The sequence below is a fragment of the Ornithodoros turicata genome, chromosome 3 (genome assembly GCF_037126465.1).
Source record: "Ornithodoros turicata isolate Travis chromosome 3, ASM3712646v1, whole genome shotgun sequence".
Taxonomy (NCBI): domain Eukaryota; kingdom Metazoa; phylum Arthropoda; class Arachnida; order Ixodida; family Argasidae; genus Ornithodoros; species Ornithodoros turicata.
In genome coordinates this window covers 15,802,088-15,819,987 of record NC_088203.1, presented here as the reverse complement: position 1 = coordinate 15,819,987, position 17,900 = coordinate 15,802,088, and the positions used below count along the sequence as shown (strand labels likewise).

General features: G+C 48.7%; 1 protein-coding gene across 3 annotated transcripts in view; it reads left to right on the top strand.

The window, feature by feature from the left end:
- The window catches only part of LOC135388199 (patronin-like), a 26,099-nt gene extending 8,199 nt beyond the window's left edge, over positions 1-17,900 (top strand). For 2 of the 3 annotated variants that reach the window (XM_064617591.1, XM_064617594.1), the window contains exons 6-18: positions 622-873; positions 936-1,035; positions 2,094-2,140; positions 2,199-2,283; positions 6,143-7,203; positions 10,005-11,414; positions 11,477-11,571; positions 13,151-13,278; positions 13,939-14,118; positions 14,805-14,902; positions 14,963-15,195; positions 15,250-15,413; positions 17,221-17,900. In XM_064617591.1, the coding sequence (XP_064473661.1) occupies positions 622-873; positions 936-1,035; positions 2,094-2,140; positions 2,199-2,283; positions 6,143-7,203; positions 10,005-11,414; positions 11,477-11,571; positions 13,151-13,278; positions 13,939-14,118; positions 14,805-14,902; positions 14,963-15,195; positions 15,250-15,413; positions 17,221-17,347 (3,980 nt within the window). In that variant the 3' untranslated portion in view covers positions 17,348-17,900. The remainder of the gene's footprint in view (positions 1-621; positions 874-935; positions 1,036-2,093; positions 2,141-2,198; positions 2,284-6,142; positions 7,204-10,004; positions 11,415-11,476; positions 11,572-13,150; positions 13,279-13,938; positions 14,119-14,804; positions 14,903-14,962; positions 15,196-15,249; positions 15,414-17,220) is intronic. The other variant, XM_064617593.1, reaches the window with a different exon arrangement.

The following is a 17,900-nucleotide window of genomic DNA, read 5'->3' as shown; positions in this document are numbered from 1 at the left end:
AAAAGGGCAGCTTGCTGTCACAAATTAAAATGAAACTGTGGTGCTTAAATGATATTTACAGACATTTATTTTGCATTATTCACATATGAACTAATATACCTGGTACTCAGCAGATACCATCTCTTTCTCATCAATAAGCAGATTGTGGCAAAAACAATGAAAGAATGGGAACATCTATTGTGGTCTGTTGAGCGGCATTCTGCTGCAAGCAACTGCATTCTGGCTACGGCTATGGCCGTGGCTATCACCCAAATGTAGCGTGCTAATCAAGTCCTCGTCCGAAGCCAACATGGTGGCAGCAACCACGATGAACCAAGAGGCACGCAGTGGGGCCGTAGATATGTAGAACTGAAATTCGTGCCTCACTGGGATTCACTAAAACTGGCAATGATTTGCATTGGCTAAAATAGCGTTCTGGTGGGGTTATTCTGGCAAAGTTTGTACATCTGAATACGTAGTTCATTCGAGCGGTGTTTTACTGTACTGCCATTTGGTTTCACTGTGTGACACGAAACGGATGTCATTCGGTGCGAATGTCCTTAACCGGGAACGACATTCAATTTGCCGCCTGACTCTAGCACGACATTTCCTCGCTTTGTTTCACCGTTACATTCGCTGCAGAGCTCTGCCTCAACGACCCCATGAGCCTGGCGGACTCCCTGTACAACCTCCAGCTGGTCCAGAGGTTCTGTCAGACGCACCTCCCGCACGACGTCTCCTTCCTGACGGTGGAAGACATGTTGTTCATGCATCCATCCATTCGTCAGAACGTACTAGCACTCTTGGCAGACCTCATGTACATCTTTGAGATTCGGCCTCCCAAGTGCGTTCGTCGCCCGGGACTTCGCTACCAGGAGCCGCCCCCCGTCGAAGGTGATCACTTTCCCGTGTGGGAGGGCGTGCGGGTGGGTGACGCTACCCGTTGTTTTGTGCAGCTTCCAGCAGGCAGAATGGCCAGATGCTACGCAAGGCTCGTGCCAGGCAGAACTCGTACAGTCACATTCCGGACCTGTGTGCCAACAGCGGGAACAACAGGTGTGTGTGATGAACGAGGGGGCGGTGTTGGTCTGTCTAGCTTGGTATTCTTGGGGGTGTTCTTAGGGGCGTGTGTGTGTGGCGATCGAATGTGTCCCCAATTTGCATCATCAGTGCTTCAGGTAAAAAAAAAACAAAAAAACTGAACACTGCACGTTCAGCACAGCTGCCTGGCATCCAGTGTTCCAATGAAACGTGGGGATTCCTTCTATTTTTCATTTTCTACCCGAAAGTTATTGTTAGAGCCTGAAGTTTTAGGGTTTTACCCGATTCTTCCCCGAATTTGCACCCCGAATTGAAGGTTGCCTCTTTAGGGTGAAACCCGATTTTTACCTGGCAAATTGCCCTCACTGGGATGTCTGCAGGAACGTACTAATTTACTTGTTTGGCAGAAAAATTCAGTTACATCACCGTTTGTACCAAACCACTACAGTTAGTTTGAGCAACTGAGCCCGATTTCACCCCGAATTTAGCGTGGTGGAAGTGTTTTCACCCGAATTCACATGAATTTAGTGCACATGTTTATTTACCCGATTTTTACCCCCCGAATTTAGAAAAAAATATTTCCCGAAATCTTCTGGCTCTAGTTATAGTCTCACAGAATATCACTCTGTTTTACCCCGAAATAAATCACGATTTTGAAAAAAAGAAAGAAACAAACAATCAAAAGCATCAAACCCCAAAACACGATGGTCTGGGTCTTCTTAGGTATTCACAATACAAATTTACTGCATAGAAACAAACACTGATGAAATTTTGTCCCTTCACAACAGGAAGTAGTAATCTGCGATAGAAAGTTACAAAGCCTGAGCTAGCACACACAAAAACGTGGGTAAGGACAGCACTTGAACTAAAAAGTTACAAACCCGGAAAATACGCAGCAAACCACCATCCTCTCTGCACATATATAACAGAGTACCTGCGAAAACTGTAACGTGTAAAGAAAGCAAATGTGCATCCTCTCCACGAGTACAAGTAGGAAAATAGGACGTCTCGGGCATTCCCCACAGTGGACTGCGGTGGTTACTCTCTCAACTGAATTTTTTTTTTTTTTCCAGCAGCTTCCACCAGAACGGCGCTTGGCGAGGCAGCAAGAGGAACGAGAGTAAGTTTCGTGGACATTGCCTGGTGGTCAGAATTTTTTATGCCAACCTTTGATGCAGGTCCCAGAAGCAAGCACCATTCCCCTCCTGTACGGGATGATGGGGATTCTGATGGAGTCCACCTCAGTTCTTCCCCGAAGTCCAGGTATGTCATCACGTAGCCCTTACGGTACGGCCACGATAATTTTCTTTCCGAATTTATGCAGCCGTGCACCAACATCTTTAGATAGCTTCAGTTGCAAGGAACCATTTAAGGTGACAATAAGCCAAGGATTTTTCGTGTTCATACATACGGTTTGCACTGGAAAGGGTGTCTGGAATGTGGATTATGTTCAGATTAAGCCCAGTAAACAAATTGGATTCTTTGCGACAGCAAGAGAAATCAAACAAGGAAGAGAAATCATGTGTTGACAGGGAGCTCAGCACCAATTTGATTGCTTGACCAGCAATTAACTGGAATGGGGTTGAGGACTCCAGATTGTGTCATCCTTGCAGTCTTGCATTTGTATCATGCAGCTAACAACACACAGATTAAATGTCACCGAATCTTTAGCCTGTACTATGTACACAACCCACTTTTAGGAATGTGTGAGTGTAATTGGGCAGTAGATGCGACACAGTGGTGCAGCATGGTCTGCCTAGCAACATTGTGCATATAGGACCAAGCCAACCCGAGCAGCTATACCTATACCTATACCTCCTATACCTATACCCGAGCAGCTATACCTATACCCATAGGTGGGCATTTTGGTGAAACCTCACTCGCCCTCACCCTCACGGCCCTCACGGGCTCATGCCCTCACTCGCCCTCACCCTCACCGCCCTCACGGGCTCCTGCCCTCACTCGCCCTCACCCTCACGGCCCTCACGGGCTCATGCCCTCACTCGCCCTCACTCTCACCGCCCTCACGGGCTCATGCCCTCACTCGCCCTCACTCTCACGGCCCTCACGGGCACATGCCCTCAATCGCCCTCACCCTCACCGCCCTCACGAGCACAGACCCTCACTCGCCCTCACCCTCACGGCACTCACAAACGCAAGCCCTGAGGGTCTTATCCTCATAAGGTCTCCTGTCAGTGCCATGAGTGTCATGAGGTTGTGTCCCTCGTGAGACCTCCTGTGAGTGCGCTCATGAGGTTGTGCACCTCGTGAGACCGCCTGTGAGTGCACTCATGAGGTCTGAGGAGCGCCAAGTCTCTGTGAGTGAAGTCACTGGTGAGGCCTGAGGTGTGTGAGGTCAGTATGAGGGCATTCAGAAATGAGGTCAAATGACGCATACCAGACGTGCGCAAATTAAATTATGAAGGCATTGATGACATGGTTCCAGCGACACAACCACCGGCTGTGTACTTTAAAGGGCTGGTGTGCACGTATTTAGCAATTTCGTCAACGTCGCGCTGGGAACACAGCAAAGCGTCCTGAGCTGACTGATTACTTCATGATATGGTACCAGCGACCTAACTACTGGCAGGGTGCACTTTGAAGGGCTGGTGTGCCCGTTTTTAGCAATTTCGTCTATGTCGCACTGGGAACACAACAAAGCCTCTTGAGCTGACTGATTACTTCATGATATGGTTCCAGAGACCCAGCTACTGACAGGGTGCGCTTTAAAGGGCTGGTGTGCCCGTTTTTAGCAATTTCGTCTACGTCGCTCTGGGAACACAGCCACGCGTCCTGAGCTGACTGATTACTTGGTGATATGGTTCCAGTGACCGAACTACCGGCAGGGTGCATTTTGAAGGGCTGGTGTGCCCGTTTTTAGCAATTTCGTCTACGTCGCACTGGGAACACAGCAAAGCGTCCTGAACTGACTGATTACTTGGCGATATGGTTCCAGCGACCCAACTACAGGCAGGCTGCACTTTTAAGGGCTGGTGTGCACGTTTTTACAAATTTAGTCTATGTCGCGCTGGGAACACCGCAAAGCGTCCTGAGCTGACTGATTACTTGGTGATATGGTTCCAGTGAGCGAACTACCGGCAGGGTGCACTTTAAAGGGCTGGTGTGCCCGTTATTAGCAATTTCGCGTACATCGCCCTGGGAACAGAACAAAGTCTACAGAGCTGACTGATTACTTCGTGATAATGTTCCACCAACCCAACGACCGGCAGGGTGCACTTTGAAGGCGCTGGTGTGCCCGTTTTTAGCAATTTCGTCTACGTCGCGCTGGGAACACAGCAAATCGTCCTGAGCCGACTGATTACTTGGCGATATGGTTCCATCGACCCATATACAGGCTGGGTGCACTTTAAAAAGCTGGTGTGCCCGTTTTTAGCAATTTCATCTACTTCGCGCTGAGAACACAGCAAAGCCTGCTGAGCTGACTGATTACTTCGCGATATGGTTCCAGCGACCCAACTACCGAGAGCGTGCACTTTAAAGGACAGGTGTGCCGGTTTTTAGCAATTTCGTCTTTGTTGCGCTGGGAACACAACAATGCCCAGGACAATGGGCTGTGTTCCCAGCGCGACGTAGACGAAATTGCTAAAAACGTGCACATCAGCCCTTTAAAGTGCACCCTGCCTGTAGTTGGGTCACTGGACCCATATCACGAAGTCATCAGTCAAATCAGGACGCTTTGCTGTGTTCCCAGCGCGATATAGACGAAATTGCTAAAAACGTGCACACGAGCCCTTTAAAGTGCGCCCTGCCTGTAGTTGGGTCGCTGGAACCATGTCACCAAGTAATTAGTCAGCTCAGGACGCGTGGCTGTGTTCCCAGAGCGACGTAGACGAAATTGCTAAAAATGGGCACACCAGCCCTTTAAAGTGCACCCTGGCAGTAGCTGGGTCTCTGGAACCATATCATGAAGTAATCAGTCAGCTCAAAAGGCTTTGTTGTGTTCCTAGCGCGACGGAGATGAAATTGCTAAAAACGTGCACACGAGCCCTTTAGAGTGCACCATGCCTGGAGTTGGGTCGCTGGAACCATATCGCCAAGTCATCAGTCAACTCAGGACACGTGGCTGTGTTCTCAGCTCGACGTGGACGAAATTGCTCAAAACGTGCACCCCAGCCCTTTAAAGTGCACCCTGCCGGTATAATTGGGTGGCTGGAACCACGTCACCAAGTAATCAGTCAGCCAAGACGCTTTGCTGTGTTCCCAGCGCGACATATACGAAACTGCTAAGACCAGACCAGCCCTTTAAAGTGCACACTGCGTGTAGGTGGGTCGATGGATCCATATCACCAAGTAATCAGTCAGCTCAGGACGCTTTGCTCTGTTCCCAGCGCGGCATAGACGAAATTGCTAAAAACGGGCACACCAACCCTTTAAAGTGCACACTGCGTGTAGTGGTCGCTGGAACCACGTCATCAAGTAATCAGTCAGCCAAGACGCTTTGCTCTGTTTCCAGCGCGACATATACGAAACTGCTAAAAACGGACAGACCAGCCCTTTAAAGTGCACACTGCGTGGACGTGGGTCGATGGAACCACATCACCAACTAATCCGTCAGCTCAGGACGCTTGGCTATGTTCCCAGCGCGACGTAGACGAAATTGCTAAAAACGGGAACACCAGCCCTTTAAAGTGCACCCTGCCGGTAGCTGGATCGCTGGAACCATATCACTAGTGCCTTCATAATTTGCCCACGTCTCGTAAGCGTCATTTAACCTCATTTCTGAATGCACTCACACTGACCTCACACCCCTCAGGCCTCACCAGTGACTTCACTCACACAGACCTGGCGCCCCTCAGACCTCATGAGTGCACTCACAGGAGGTCTCATGATAGGCAAAACCTCATGAGTGCACTCACAGGAGGCTTCATGAGGGTAAGACCTCATGAGTGCACTCACAGGAGACCTCATGAGGGTAAGAACCTCATGAGTGCACTCACGGATGGCCTGATCGCGGGCCTGCCTTCACTCACCCTCACCTCAAAGGCGTGAGGTGAGAGTGAGGGGCACTCATGAGGGCCCTCATGAGTGAGTTCGCCCAGCTATGCCTATACCTATACCTCCTATACCTATACCCGAGCAGCTGATGCCCATATCTTTGCAGGTCCCGCTCGGATGATGACGATGACTTGGCTGGCTATTTTGTGAGACGCGAGCCATTACAACCGGCTAGGTTACGAGAGCCAAAGGAACGAACAAACAACGATGCTAAACACATGGAGCGCGGAGAAGATGACTCGTTTCGGCGGAGGCAGCAGCCCGATGAAAACCGACAGCTGCGGAGAAGTGCTTCGAGATCCGACGCTCGGCCGGCGGAACCTCCTCCTCCGGGAGGTCTTGTACGCAGGAGCTCCTCAAAGTGTGACTTGCACCATTCTTCCGAATTACACAGGAGCGCTTCCCGAAGTGACATACACTCTGGTTCTCCGTTGCACCGCAATGCTTCCAGGACGGACCTGCACAGGAGTTTGTCAAGGTCAGACTTGCAGCAGACGAGCTTGTCCCGAAGTGCCTCGAAACCCGACCTGCACCAGCAGAGCGGGGGGCTGTACAGGAGCGCTTCCAAGTCTGACCTGTATCAGCAGTCCGGTGGCCTGATGAGAAGCCCATCGCGGTCAGACGCTTCACCGCTGAGGCGGAGCGCCTCCCGCGGGGACGCGTCGCCCGCCAGGGGTCCCAAGAGCGAGCCGGAGCACACCGCTGGGCGGAACTCCGGCCTGGAAAGCTACTACGACCACCTGGGGGGCTCCGACGCCGACAGGGTGCAGACGCAGAAGTCCGCGGGATTCCCCTTGAGGAGGGAACCGTCAATGTCACACATACTCAACTTCTCCGGAGAGAAAGCTGCGCTGGAAATGACCGATCCTTTTGAGACTGACATGTTCGCTCAAAGCAGGGAAAAAAAGCAGACGACCAGCTTTGCGAAGTTGTCCAAGGAAGGGAACTCGAGCGGAATCAACATCGTCTACATGCAGCAGCAGAACGAAGGGAATGCACCCAGGCGCAGGAAAGAGGAAGAGCCGGCGCCCGAGGAAGACGCGACGGATTCAGCCGTAGCGGCTCAGCTGAACAACATTCGGATCAAACTGGAGGAACGAAGGAGGAAAATTGAGCATGCGAAGAGGCGAGTGGAGGACAGAGTCAAGAAACAAAGGCAGAAGGCTGGTGAGTCTTCTTTATTTTTAGAACAATGCGCGAGAGAACTTGATCGCCTATACATAGAGCATTGTGTTTTAGGGCTCGTTTTTGCCCTCGGGTTTGCATCATCTTCACTTATTTCTTTGCGTGTTTGTTTTATTTCCATTCATAATGATTACACAATTGGCAAGGGGTGCCTGTAGCAGAGCTGTGTCAGTTCATCCGCCAGTATAGACACTGGAGAACGCTAGGCACTGCACATTCAGCATATTGTGTTCGTCTGGAATGCAGGACATGGTCTTTATTTATTTTCCACACGATACATATACTGTAGCCGACCGATTTTCCTGACTGAACGGTAAGGTACTGAAAACTCTGACCGTTTTTATAATCTGGAGATTTCTGGATTTCTAAATATGGATCCTGGAATTTCCAGTATGTCATACATAGGAATCGTATCCACCTACATATCCATACTACCACAAATTGTGATAGTATGTCATCCCCGCGGAACGTTCTAGTGGAAGAAAACACACACACACACACACACACACAAATCTCTGCTCACCAGGCAAAAGTTTTGCCGCATATTATATTGAGCATTCGCAGTGCAAGAATATTGACTTTGCGTTGGAATACGTCTTTTCCCGTCCGCTATGGAATGTTTTTTGGCTGCGCCTCAGGATATTTGGCGGGGACCGGAAAAAAGTCCGAAGCAGTCTGAAAAAGCCGACGACCAGAAAATTCGACATTATTTCACCACAGCTGCACCAAGGAAGTCTATAATTGTAGGCGTGTCCATAGCATTGAAAGATGACAAACAGCAACAGCGCAGAAACTCGGGACAGCATCCCGATCCCGAAAGTGCCTACGCGCCGGTGCCGAAAATACATCACCTACTGTTACGGTTTAGAAGCTTTATAGCAGTTTCGTCTAGGACTCCAATGACCAATCCAATCCAACGTAAAATCCAAAATGGCGGTTTACAAATTGCCACTGCAGTGCCGAAAGTAGTAGTGTTGGTGCTTCTACGTGAGCCTTTTTGGTCCGGAAAATCGACTTCGACTTCGAAAATCCTTCTGACTTTGATCTGTGTGGCAAAACTGTTCCAAAATGTGTTAATTTATCCCCGTGGTGTCATTGTCTGCGCCAGAAAAATTAAGTATGTTGTGCAAACTAATGGCTGACAGAAATAACAAAGGTCAACATAACATAAAAACACCTCAAGAAGTTTGTCACCTGTAGGGCAAATGTGTTCTATTTTTATGACATTCCGCTGTCTTGTGGAAAGTCACACATTGGCCATTCAGGTCGTTGCGTGAATGTTAGGCTAAGAGATGAGAAAGATATGCTGTTAAAGAAAGAAAGAAAGAAAGAGAGCATGCCACCACTCTGAGAGGCTCATGCTTCAGCCACCTAGCTGTGCACTGCAACACGTGTTGGTGCTCCCCAAGATGGATCAAAAACAAAGATAAAAGGATACCCTACTGATCAATGTACCAGGGAGATAATGGAGGCATTTGAAGTAAGAAAAAAAAATAATGCTGATGATGATGATGGCAGGAGAAAATAAATGGAGATGTCAGCCTGCTTACTGCAGGACAAGCTACACCAGGTATTGTAGAGAAAGAAAGAAAGAACAAGTCGGGGGGTGGGGGGGGGGGGGTTGTGTTAACCATGCTTCTATTGCTCTGTATGATAAGGAGGTCAAATTCCAGGAAAGATTAGAAAAAGGGAATGATACTCGACTGAGCGGTTAGCGGATGACGCAGCTACCATGTATGGGGGGCACAAGATTACAGGTCTTGTTTGCCATTAAATTTTGGTTAAAAGTCTAGCACCTTGTCCTGTCCTCTCGTCCTGTCTGTCCTTGTTACCAAGTGCTTGTACGACTCGTGTCAAAGTTAACTTGAACAGCGCTCCAACCTGCTAAGCGGGAAGAGAGCCGCCCTGGCTGCGCCTAGCTGAAAACAACTGCCTTTGTAACGAGGGTCACCCGCTCAAACTGTAAATAGATGACCAAAACATCCTCCGCGGTTATTCCTACTAAGCACCAGGGTCTCCGGACCAGAATGGCGTTCAAGTTAAATCTGACGCGAGCTGTACATCATGCAAAAAAAGAAAAAGAAAGAGAATTCTGGAACTCTACTGATTTTGAGATTACAGTTGTATTCGGCTGTAAGTTACTCGCAGAACCTATACATTAACCGATGAATGGCACTGGTGAATGGCACGTTCACCACCTGGTTTCTGTTTCGTGGTGACGTAAGCGCGAGCTCATGTGACCGAGATAAAAGTGATTGAGCACTGTTTCGAGGTGTGATAAAAACATATTCAGTCAGTTCAATCTTGAGTGGGTGGATGGATTGCTTGGTGAAATGGGCACCAAGAGTTACTAACAGCAGTGTCACATTAGTGAATTAGTGAATTATAAAATTCAGTTGTGAATAGTTCCCTGAACACCTTGTTGGAGTGTTTTGTGCAGCGGCTCTGAGCAACATGAGGAAGTATGTGACAGTGTTGGTTCGGCTCGTGCTACGGGTTGGGGCTATCATTTTAAGAAGGAATTGAGAGACCTCTGCTGAAGTGCGGGTGCCTTCGTTGTTGTCTTGTTGGGGATATTCCTGTGTGAGAAGCATTTCAGGAGCTGTTCGCTTCTGTAGAAGGTGGCGTGATTCAGTAACTGTTCCGAGGCATTTTTCGGTGACTGCCATACTTTAATCTTTCACGTCAATGGTTCTGTCCTGCTCCTCAAACCCCCTTTTTTTCCCACTTGCATGTGTGTTCCACAGTTGCTTCATCTGCCTTTCAAACTTTGCACCTTCCAGGGAAAGCAGCTTTCCTGCAGGTGATTACAAAAGGCAAGGACGAGGTTCAAGAGAAGTCCCCAGAGAGAACGGCAACGAAAGAGATTGGCCAGCCATCCTTGAGGGAAATAACTGATAACCTTGATACCGTTAGACGCAAGTGGCTCGACAAACCCGCGGAACTTCTAGAAGACCCCTCGCCTGATGATGACAATGTGGATCTGGAGGACTGTGTTTCATCAATTGACAAGCTGAACATGAGCCTTACGGATCTCGATGAGGACCTGTCCCGGCTAGACAAGCAACAGCGTGCGATCCAAAACATGCTGCACGGTGAGCACACTCCAAAACCGACGACGCGAGATCAGTTCTTCCTGCATGGTCAGGGAACCTCAGCAGCGCAGCAACCCGTGGCAGCATCACAGCCGGTGAGCAGGCCGATATCACAGCCGATGTCTCAGCCAGCAAGTCAGCCTATCTCTCAGCCACTAAACCAACCTATGTCTCAGCCGGTGAAACAACCTGTATCTTTGTCAATGAACCAATCAATGCCACAGTCAGTCAACCCACAAATGCAGCAGCCAGTGAACCCACCCACGCAACAACCAGTGAACCCACCCATGCAACAACCAGTAAGCCAGCCGATGTCGCAACCTATGTCGCAACCTATGCCACAACCTATGAACCCACTCATGCCCATGTACCAAACACCCTACCAGCAGCAACCAAATGTATCACAATACCAACAGCCTTATCAGCAGCCCTACCAACAGCCTTATCAACAGCCCTATCAACAGACATTCCAGCCAGCACGGAGGCAGTGGGGCGAACCGAGTAGTTCTTACCCCGTGGAAGCTCCCCCAAGGAGGGGCCAGTGGGGTCCGCCTGTCGTCAGCGTAGCCGAACAGCGGCAACAGTGGGGGCCTCCAGTATACCCCATCAGCCAAGTTGACCAACAGTACGGCGACCAGAGCATGGTCATGTACCCAAAGCAGGACGAGTACCAGTACAACAGATACTCAATGGCCCCCCAGTACTACCAGCAGAACGAAAATTATGCAACCTTCTCGGTGCCGCAGAGTGAACAGCCAGTGAAGCAGGCGCAGGACCAGACACGAGTAGAGGCGATCGCCCGCGATCCGGAGCCCACGCCTGCGCCGCTGCCTAAACGGGACGCGCCTACCAGGGAGGAGCAGAGGCAGGCGGAGGTGCCTAGTTCCCCCGCAAAGAAAACCCCTAACTATGGGAAAACGTTTCGAGTCACGAGGAACAAGGCGGCTTCGCCCGCTGCATCTCCAACGGAGGAGAGTCAGAAAGCGGGTTTCTTCATCAGTTTCGACGACGATCAGCCTAAGAAGCCAAAGCCAAAGCTGAGGCCACGAATTACAAAGCAGGAAGTGGGTGAAGAAAAGCCATCTGAGGAACCTGCAGGTGAGTTCCCCCTGTAGATGTTGCTCCGCGATTGTAGCGTCTCATGCACACATTGTTTTCAGCTCAAGACCTCGGGCAGGAAGATCCTGAGGCAGACGACCCCGGTAACCCTGGCATCGGCTTTGTCATTGGTGCTGATCTGGTCAACCCAGACCCTGTGCGTACACCTTCAGAATAGCCTTCACTAGAGGAACCCTTTGTCCCCTGTTAAGAACTATGAAACAGCACTTCTCTGGGAGCAAAACTATAATCAGGGTGCCTACAAACCTGGAAAACATGGAAAACTGGAAATTATCGGGGAATTTTGATGCTGCTGGAAAAGTCAAGGGATTGCCAGGGAATTTGCCAAAAAGCAGCTGAAGTCAGGGAAAGTTGCACATAAGTGCTGTGGCGATGCGCAGTGAATCGCAAGTGCTGATCAGTGGTTGAACGGCCACACAGAAGCAACGTTGTCGCGTGCATAGCAGTTCGCCAGTACGACAAGCTCAGAGGCAGAAAAGCAGGGCAGCCTCGTTAATACTTAATATATGATCTGTTTTATGAGGGATTTGTATCAGAACGTAGCAGCAGGCACGAAGTTCCCCGTTGTTTTGGACAGGGAATTCGCTTGAAATAGTAATTGAAAACCTGCAAAATTTAGGGAATTTGAAGGCAAATAGTATTCAAATATAGCTTTACTGTGAAACCCGCGTATAACGATATTCCATCGTTATACAGGGTACATCATTAAACGAGGGTTGACCTAAATAGCGCGTCCGCGCCACCCCGCGTGTAGCAAAAGAAAAAGATGCTGAAAAAAACCTCGAAGCTGTGTCACATCGCACTGGCTTGGGAAAACTGACCAGATCTCATGGAGGGAACATGTCAGGACAATTTCTGGCAACATTACACGTCACCAGTCTGCAAGTCGGCTTCACCTAACGCATGCGTGCTTTAGGAGAAGCTCGCTTTAGAACACTGTCGCGCGACTCGTGGGTGGAAAGCACGTGCAGGGCCTTTTGAATCGTCTCGCGAATTTGAGCAGCATGAGCCAAATACGGAGACACGAAAGCATTACCACCGACCTCTTTTACTGACAGTATTGGAAAATGAACAGTCGGTGTCCATTCTCTTACCTCAATTTTCATTTTGGTCAATCCTTTTGACACGAATTTTGGATGCTAAGAATTTTTTCCTTTACTCCGTGAGATTCGTGTCATCGAGATATTGTATCCTATCGCGGCGATTTTCGCCGCGAGGTTACGCGCACGGGACAGCGTCCAACATAATTATACAATTTAGTACTCGGAAGCGCGGTCTCTGTCGCTGTACGCGAATCGTTTGCCCATATTTTGACAGTAAAATCATAAACCATCGTTTTACGAGGGATATCGTTATCCGCGGGTTTTACTGTATTTGAGAATATCAGCTGTTACTAGTGCCTGTCGGTTGTACAAAAGAGCATAGCATGGGACGGTATGGTGTAATACCTCAGGCAGTGGTAAAGATTTAAAGCCTGAACTCCTGCAAAGATAGCATCACAGGCCCTACACTGACACTACACACACATTTTTGTCGCATTTTAATTTGCTATTGAACAAGAGCTCAGCTTACGAAGAGGGTATTATTCGACAACAGCAACAACTTGATGTTGTAATTGCGGTTGTGTAATACGAAGTAAGCCTTTCAGGGCTCCTTTAACAGAACACCACTGTCGATTCATCATCTAACCTTTCCACTTTGAATTGTGTCTTCAGGATGCAGAGAGTGAAATGCAGCGTCGCAAAGAGATGATAATGATGGTGTGCCTGAAGCGTAAAGAGGAGCAAGAAGCCAAGCGCATTGCGAAGGAACAGGCCAATGCTGTCAAGCGCATGCAGCAACAGTGAGTATAGCGCAGATTTAGCGGTGGTTTGTGCTGCTGTGACACTTCTACATTTGGGAAGAGCACACGGTTTCCAGATGAGTTCTGTCTAGGCCATTTTGGGCAATCAGCTCAAAAACTGCAGAACAGGTGACTAGCTATAGCAATCTTCTGGGATTTATCTTTGGGATTTATAATGGATCTGGTGGAACTGGCAGGCAGAGGATCTGGTGACTGGCTTCAAAGAAAATCAGGTGTTCAACTAAGGTAGATAGTGATGGATGATGGTAAAGTAGATGGAGAGTGACGAGGACAGAAATATTCGTACCGGAAGGCAGCCTTGCCATCTGGTCCTTTCTGTCCTCGAGCTTGGGACAAATTGTCCGCAATCCCTTTAGACGGCTCCCACGTACGGCATTTTTGTTACCCAGGAAATGGCCGGCCTTTCACTGTTAACAGAAATTTTTTGTGGGGGAGGGTTTTGAACGAGCAGTGTCGAGCGATTCGAGCATTTTGAAGTGGCGCTCTCCCACTTCACCACGCCACACCCCGGCAGACGCGCCAACTTCTTGTACATTGGCTGGACATTGGCTGAACATTGGCTGGGCAAAAATTCTGCTTGTTGTCCGGCACTGTGCCATTGCAAAGCATATTGGAATGCCATTGTTCACGCGTCTCCAGGTTGCAAAAGGAAGAGCAGGAGCGGAAGAGGGAAGAAGAGAAACAACGACGGCAGGCCATCCTGGAACAATATCGGCTACGGAAAGCTCAGGAAGAAGCGGAGACGAATTCGAGTTCCTCAGCGTCTACGTGGAATGCTACTCTTACACGACCGAGGCCATCTAATCATTCAACATCAAGGTACTGTCTGTTAAAGGTTACATAGGGTCTGAGGTTTTCGGGAAATATTTTTTGCCAAATTCGGGGGGGGGGGGGGGGGCAAAAATCGAGTGGAAAACAGCAGCATCAAATTTGGGTGAATTCGGGTATAAAATTTCTGGAATTACACGAGACGGGTAAAAATCTGGTTTATCGAGCTTGTTGTACACGTCACAAATCTAAGAAGGCAACAGCTGCTGAACTAAGTAATAACACTGTCTGCGACAAAGTGAGGACTGTGTTTAAAGGTCTGTAGCGGAGGAAGATGACCTGACGGGATGCGCATGGGCATCGCGCGCACACCCCGCTTCTCTCGAACCGCAATCGTTGGAATAAACTACTGTTGCAACCTGCCTCCACAAACCATGTCAATTAAAACATTAAAACTGCATGGAATGGAATGGTAATTCAAATCTGCGTGGTAATGCAAACCTGCACATGGATTCAAGTTCTACTTGTGTGAGCATATTTATGCATTTACAACAGAGTTTCCAAAAGTTATTTGTTAGTTGTGATGACTTTAGATCCCCCTCGTCCAGCAGTTTTCGGGTAAATATCGGGTTAAACCCCGTTTTTGCTGATTTGAATCGGTGTAATGGGGTATAACCCTAAAACGCCAGGCCCTAATTATACATTGTGTGTTACGATGTAAGAAAATTGGCTTGCAGGTCATCCTCCAAGCCTAGACCAAAGTCAATGCACGTTGGTGCAGCCTCTCAGCTTGGCTCCCATCACCCACTCTCAGGATCACAGATCAACCTACATGGTATGTTTTTGCCCCTCAATTTTGAAAGGAGAAACGTCTTAACCCATCTGCTGCACGTAGAATGTCGCGGAAGAGCCCCCAGCCCACCTAGCACGTGCTCCGCGGACGGATGGCGAGCGGCCAGTGACGGAGACGCGTGTTCTACGACGTCGTCGCTGTTGCCTTATGAGTACACGGGGCCAAAGCTGTTTGTTAAGCCGACAGCCAAGTCCAATCGTGGCATAGTCCTCAATGCTATCAACACAGTGCTGGCTGGGGCTGTCAACTCTGAGACAAAGGCCAAAGTGGTAGAGGTGAGTGTTTCCAGAGCTTGAGTGGCACATCCCGTTAAACTGGGGCACTTGCAGGAGATCAACCAGTCGGACAGCAAGCACTTTCTCATCTTGTTTCGAGATGCCGGTTGCCAGTTCCGCGGACTCTATTCGTACAACCCGGACAGGGAGGAAGTGCTTCGGCTCTACGGCGTTGGTCCGAAGTCCGTCACTCCACCTATGATGGACCTGTTTTTCAAGTATGTTTGCCCTCCATCGGAGAGCCGCAGTCAATATTAAGGCCCCGGGTTTTCCACGATTCCGCGAAATTTCGCGGAATGCTTCACCTGATGCTTCACCTGATGCTTCCCTGCATGAGGTGAAGCCTGCTTTACAAAATTACCCATAGTGCAAGGCCAATACAGACAGATTGTAGTTTAGCGCTAGATAACGTTACCCCAAGTTTATTGTGCATATGTCACCTCACAGGTAGGGGGTGGTGTCCCTCGTGTGTGCAGTTTAGCGGTGGCGCGGGGGGATTTTGATTTGATGTCTGGGAAGTTGCCTTTAAAAAGTTGGCTCTTAAATAATGCCTACAGCCTTGAACAAAAAAGGGGTCGTAAAGATGTAACTTCCCCAGGGCATGCATTGTAAACTCCTTCCTATAAACTTCCTATAGAACTCTAATGATGCTGAAAGATCTTTCAGCAGGTATAAAATGACTGCAGGTGACAGACCACATCTGTAATTTGTAATAGTCTGTAATTTTATCAAATAATTTTTGTTCCCACATTATCCAACAAAATGAAGTGTTTCCCGTTCCAAGCAGCCATTGACCCGATGGCGCGGAGAATCGCGGAATTTACAAGTCGGTGCCGCAGAATTTTGAATTTGCCATTGCAGCAGAAGACCAGGGGCCCTAGTTCATACGATGGCGCATCTGTTTGGGTGATTGAATCGAGCACTTAAAGCTCAGCTCCGCCGATTTTCGACTGCGACAGAATGGAGCCATGCTTGGGCTGTGCGTTCGTTTCCGCACAGGGAGCATACATGTGAAAAATTTTCACCCATTTGTTTGTAGTTTTTAAAAAAACAATTTTTTAAATTTCCCTGGCACGGCGGTCCTGTGGTCGGCAAACCCTGACCAATCCCGGCTTCGTCCTGGCTTAGCCGCGCTCGTGGCTTGGCTAACGCCAAATCGTCGATGCGATGGCGGAGATCTATGGGCGAAGGTGAATGTTTTGGGTGTGTTCCGTGATAATTGCTGTCGTTAGTAGCCTCAAAGATAGTTTTGCCGGTCTTCTTTAACAAGCCTTACAGGATGGCCTCGTTGTGCAACGACGGCCGTCGTGAGCGGACATTCTGTGCCCGCACTGTGCTTCATGCTACCAACAAGACCTAACACCTAACGTGTGACGAACTCGTACGCATTCTCAATAGCTTTGGCAGCGCACTATGCGTGGACTTGCTGCGCGTGCAGAAAGCACCATCAAAGCTATTGAGAACGAGAACGAGTACGTGCTCGAAGACGAAGTATTTCTTATAAGAAACATGATAAAACGGTGCGGTGGTCCCCGATAGCTCGTGACAGCTATTTCAGCACGATACAGCGGCCATGACGGAGTGTAAACACAAACTGGTTGCCAGGCAGAGCTGGCTAGGTGTGGCTATCCAATCCGCGCAGTTCCAAGTATGACGTCACAAGTGGAACCGCCGCCCGGTAGTTTTTCTCAAATTTCTCACGAAGGAGTATGGAAATTTGGAAAGCAATGTGCGTTTATCAATGAAGTTGGGACCACGGTCCTGAATATCACAACGTCTTCATACTTTCGGAACAGCAGCGGAGCTGCACTTTAAGGGGCTAATGGGTAAAGTGGTGAAAACAGGTTTAAGTTACCGGGTTACCAAGCACAAGTCTGTGTGTGTGTAGAGCATAAATGCAGTCTACCAAGCCCAGCACACTTGTGCAGTACACTGCGCGCAATAAGGAGTCACTGTTTCTGGCTACGGGCCCTGCTTGCGCTCGTGGTGTGCATGCTGGTGATTTGTTATAACTCTTTATTTCAGATACAACTCAGGTGGTAAGAGCTTTACCCGCATCCACACCAAACACCTGACCGTCACCATCGATGCCTTGACCATCCAAAATAGCCTGTGGTCCAACAAACGGCTTCCTCGGAAGGATGCTACGTGACGTCCCAGGCGGCCAACCTTAGCTTAGTTCTCGGGGGTCGAATATTTTTTAACACTGATATATAGGCTGTAAAAAAAAAGTATAAAACGTCGTCGCTCTCGGCTGTCCCTTCACTAACGGCTGTCGTGGTCGCAACATGGAATTGTAGTTCTTGTTTGAAATTTTATGCACTTACTTACACAATGCTCTAGGGTACATAACTTTTTTTATGCACTCTTGGCAGGAAATTTTTCTTTCCAGAGGAAGGCATTTCATGTAAATACTTTTTTGGGTGAGGTTGTTAGACAGCATCATGTTTAGGTAGCTTTTATTTACTACCACAAGAATCACGTGTACAGCTGTCATGTGATACAGCTTTGCCAAATGTATAGCTTTCAGTGGCTCCTAAAAAAAAAACTGCACAAACTGTACATTTCAAGTTGGGAATGATTGATGCGCCAGGAGATTGAGTCAGTCCTTGGTTCGCATACTTGTTTTGTAATAACTGCTGTATCATGCCTCTATACTGTTATCTGTTCAGTACTGAACAATAAAAATGATGCTTAACTTTCTA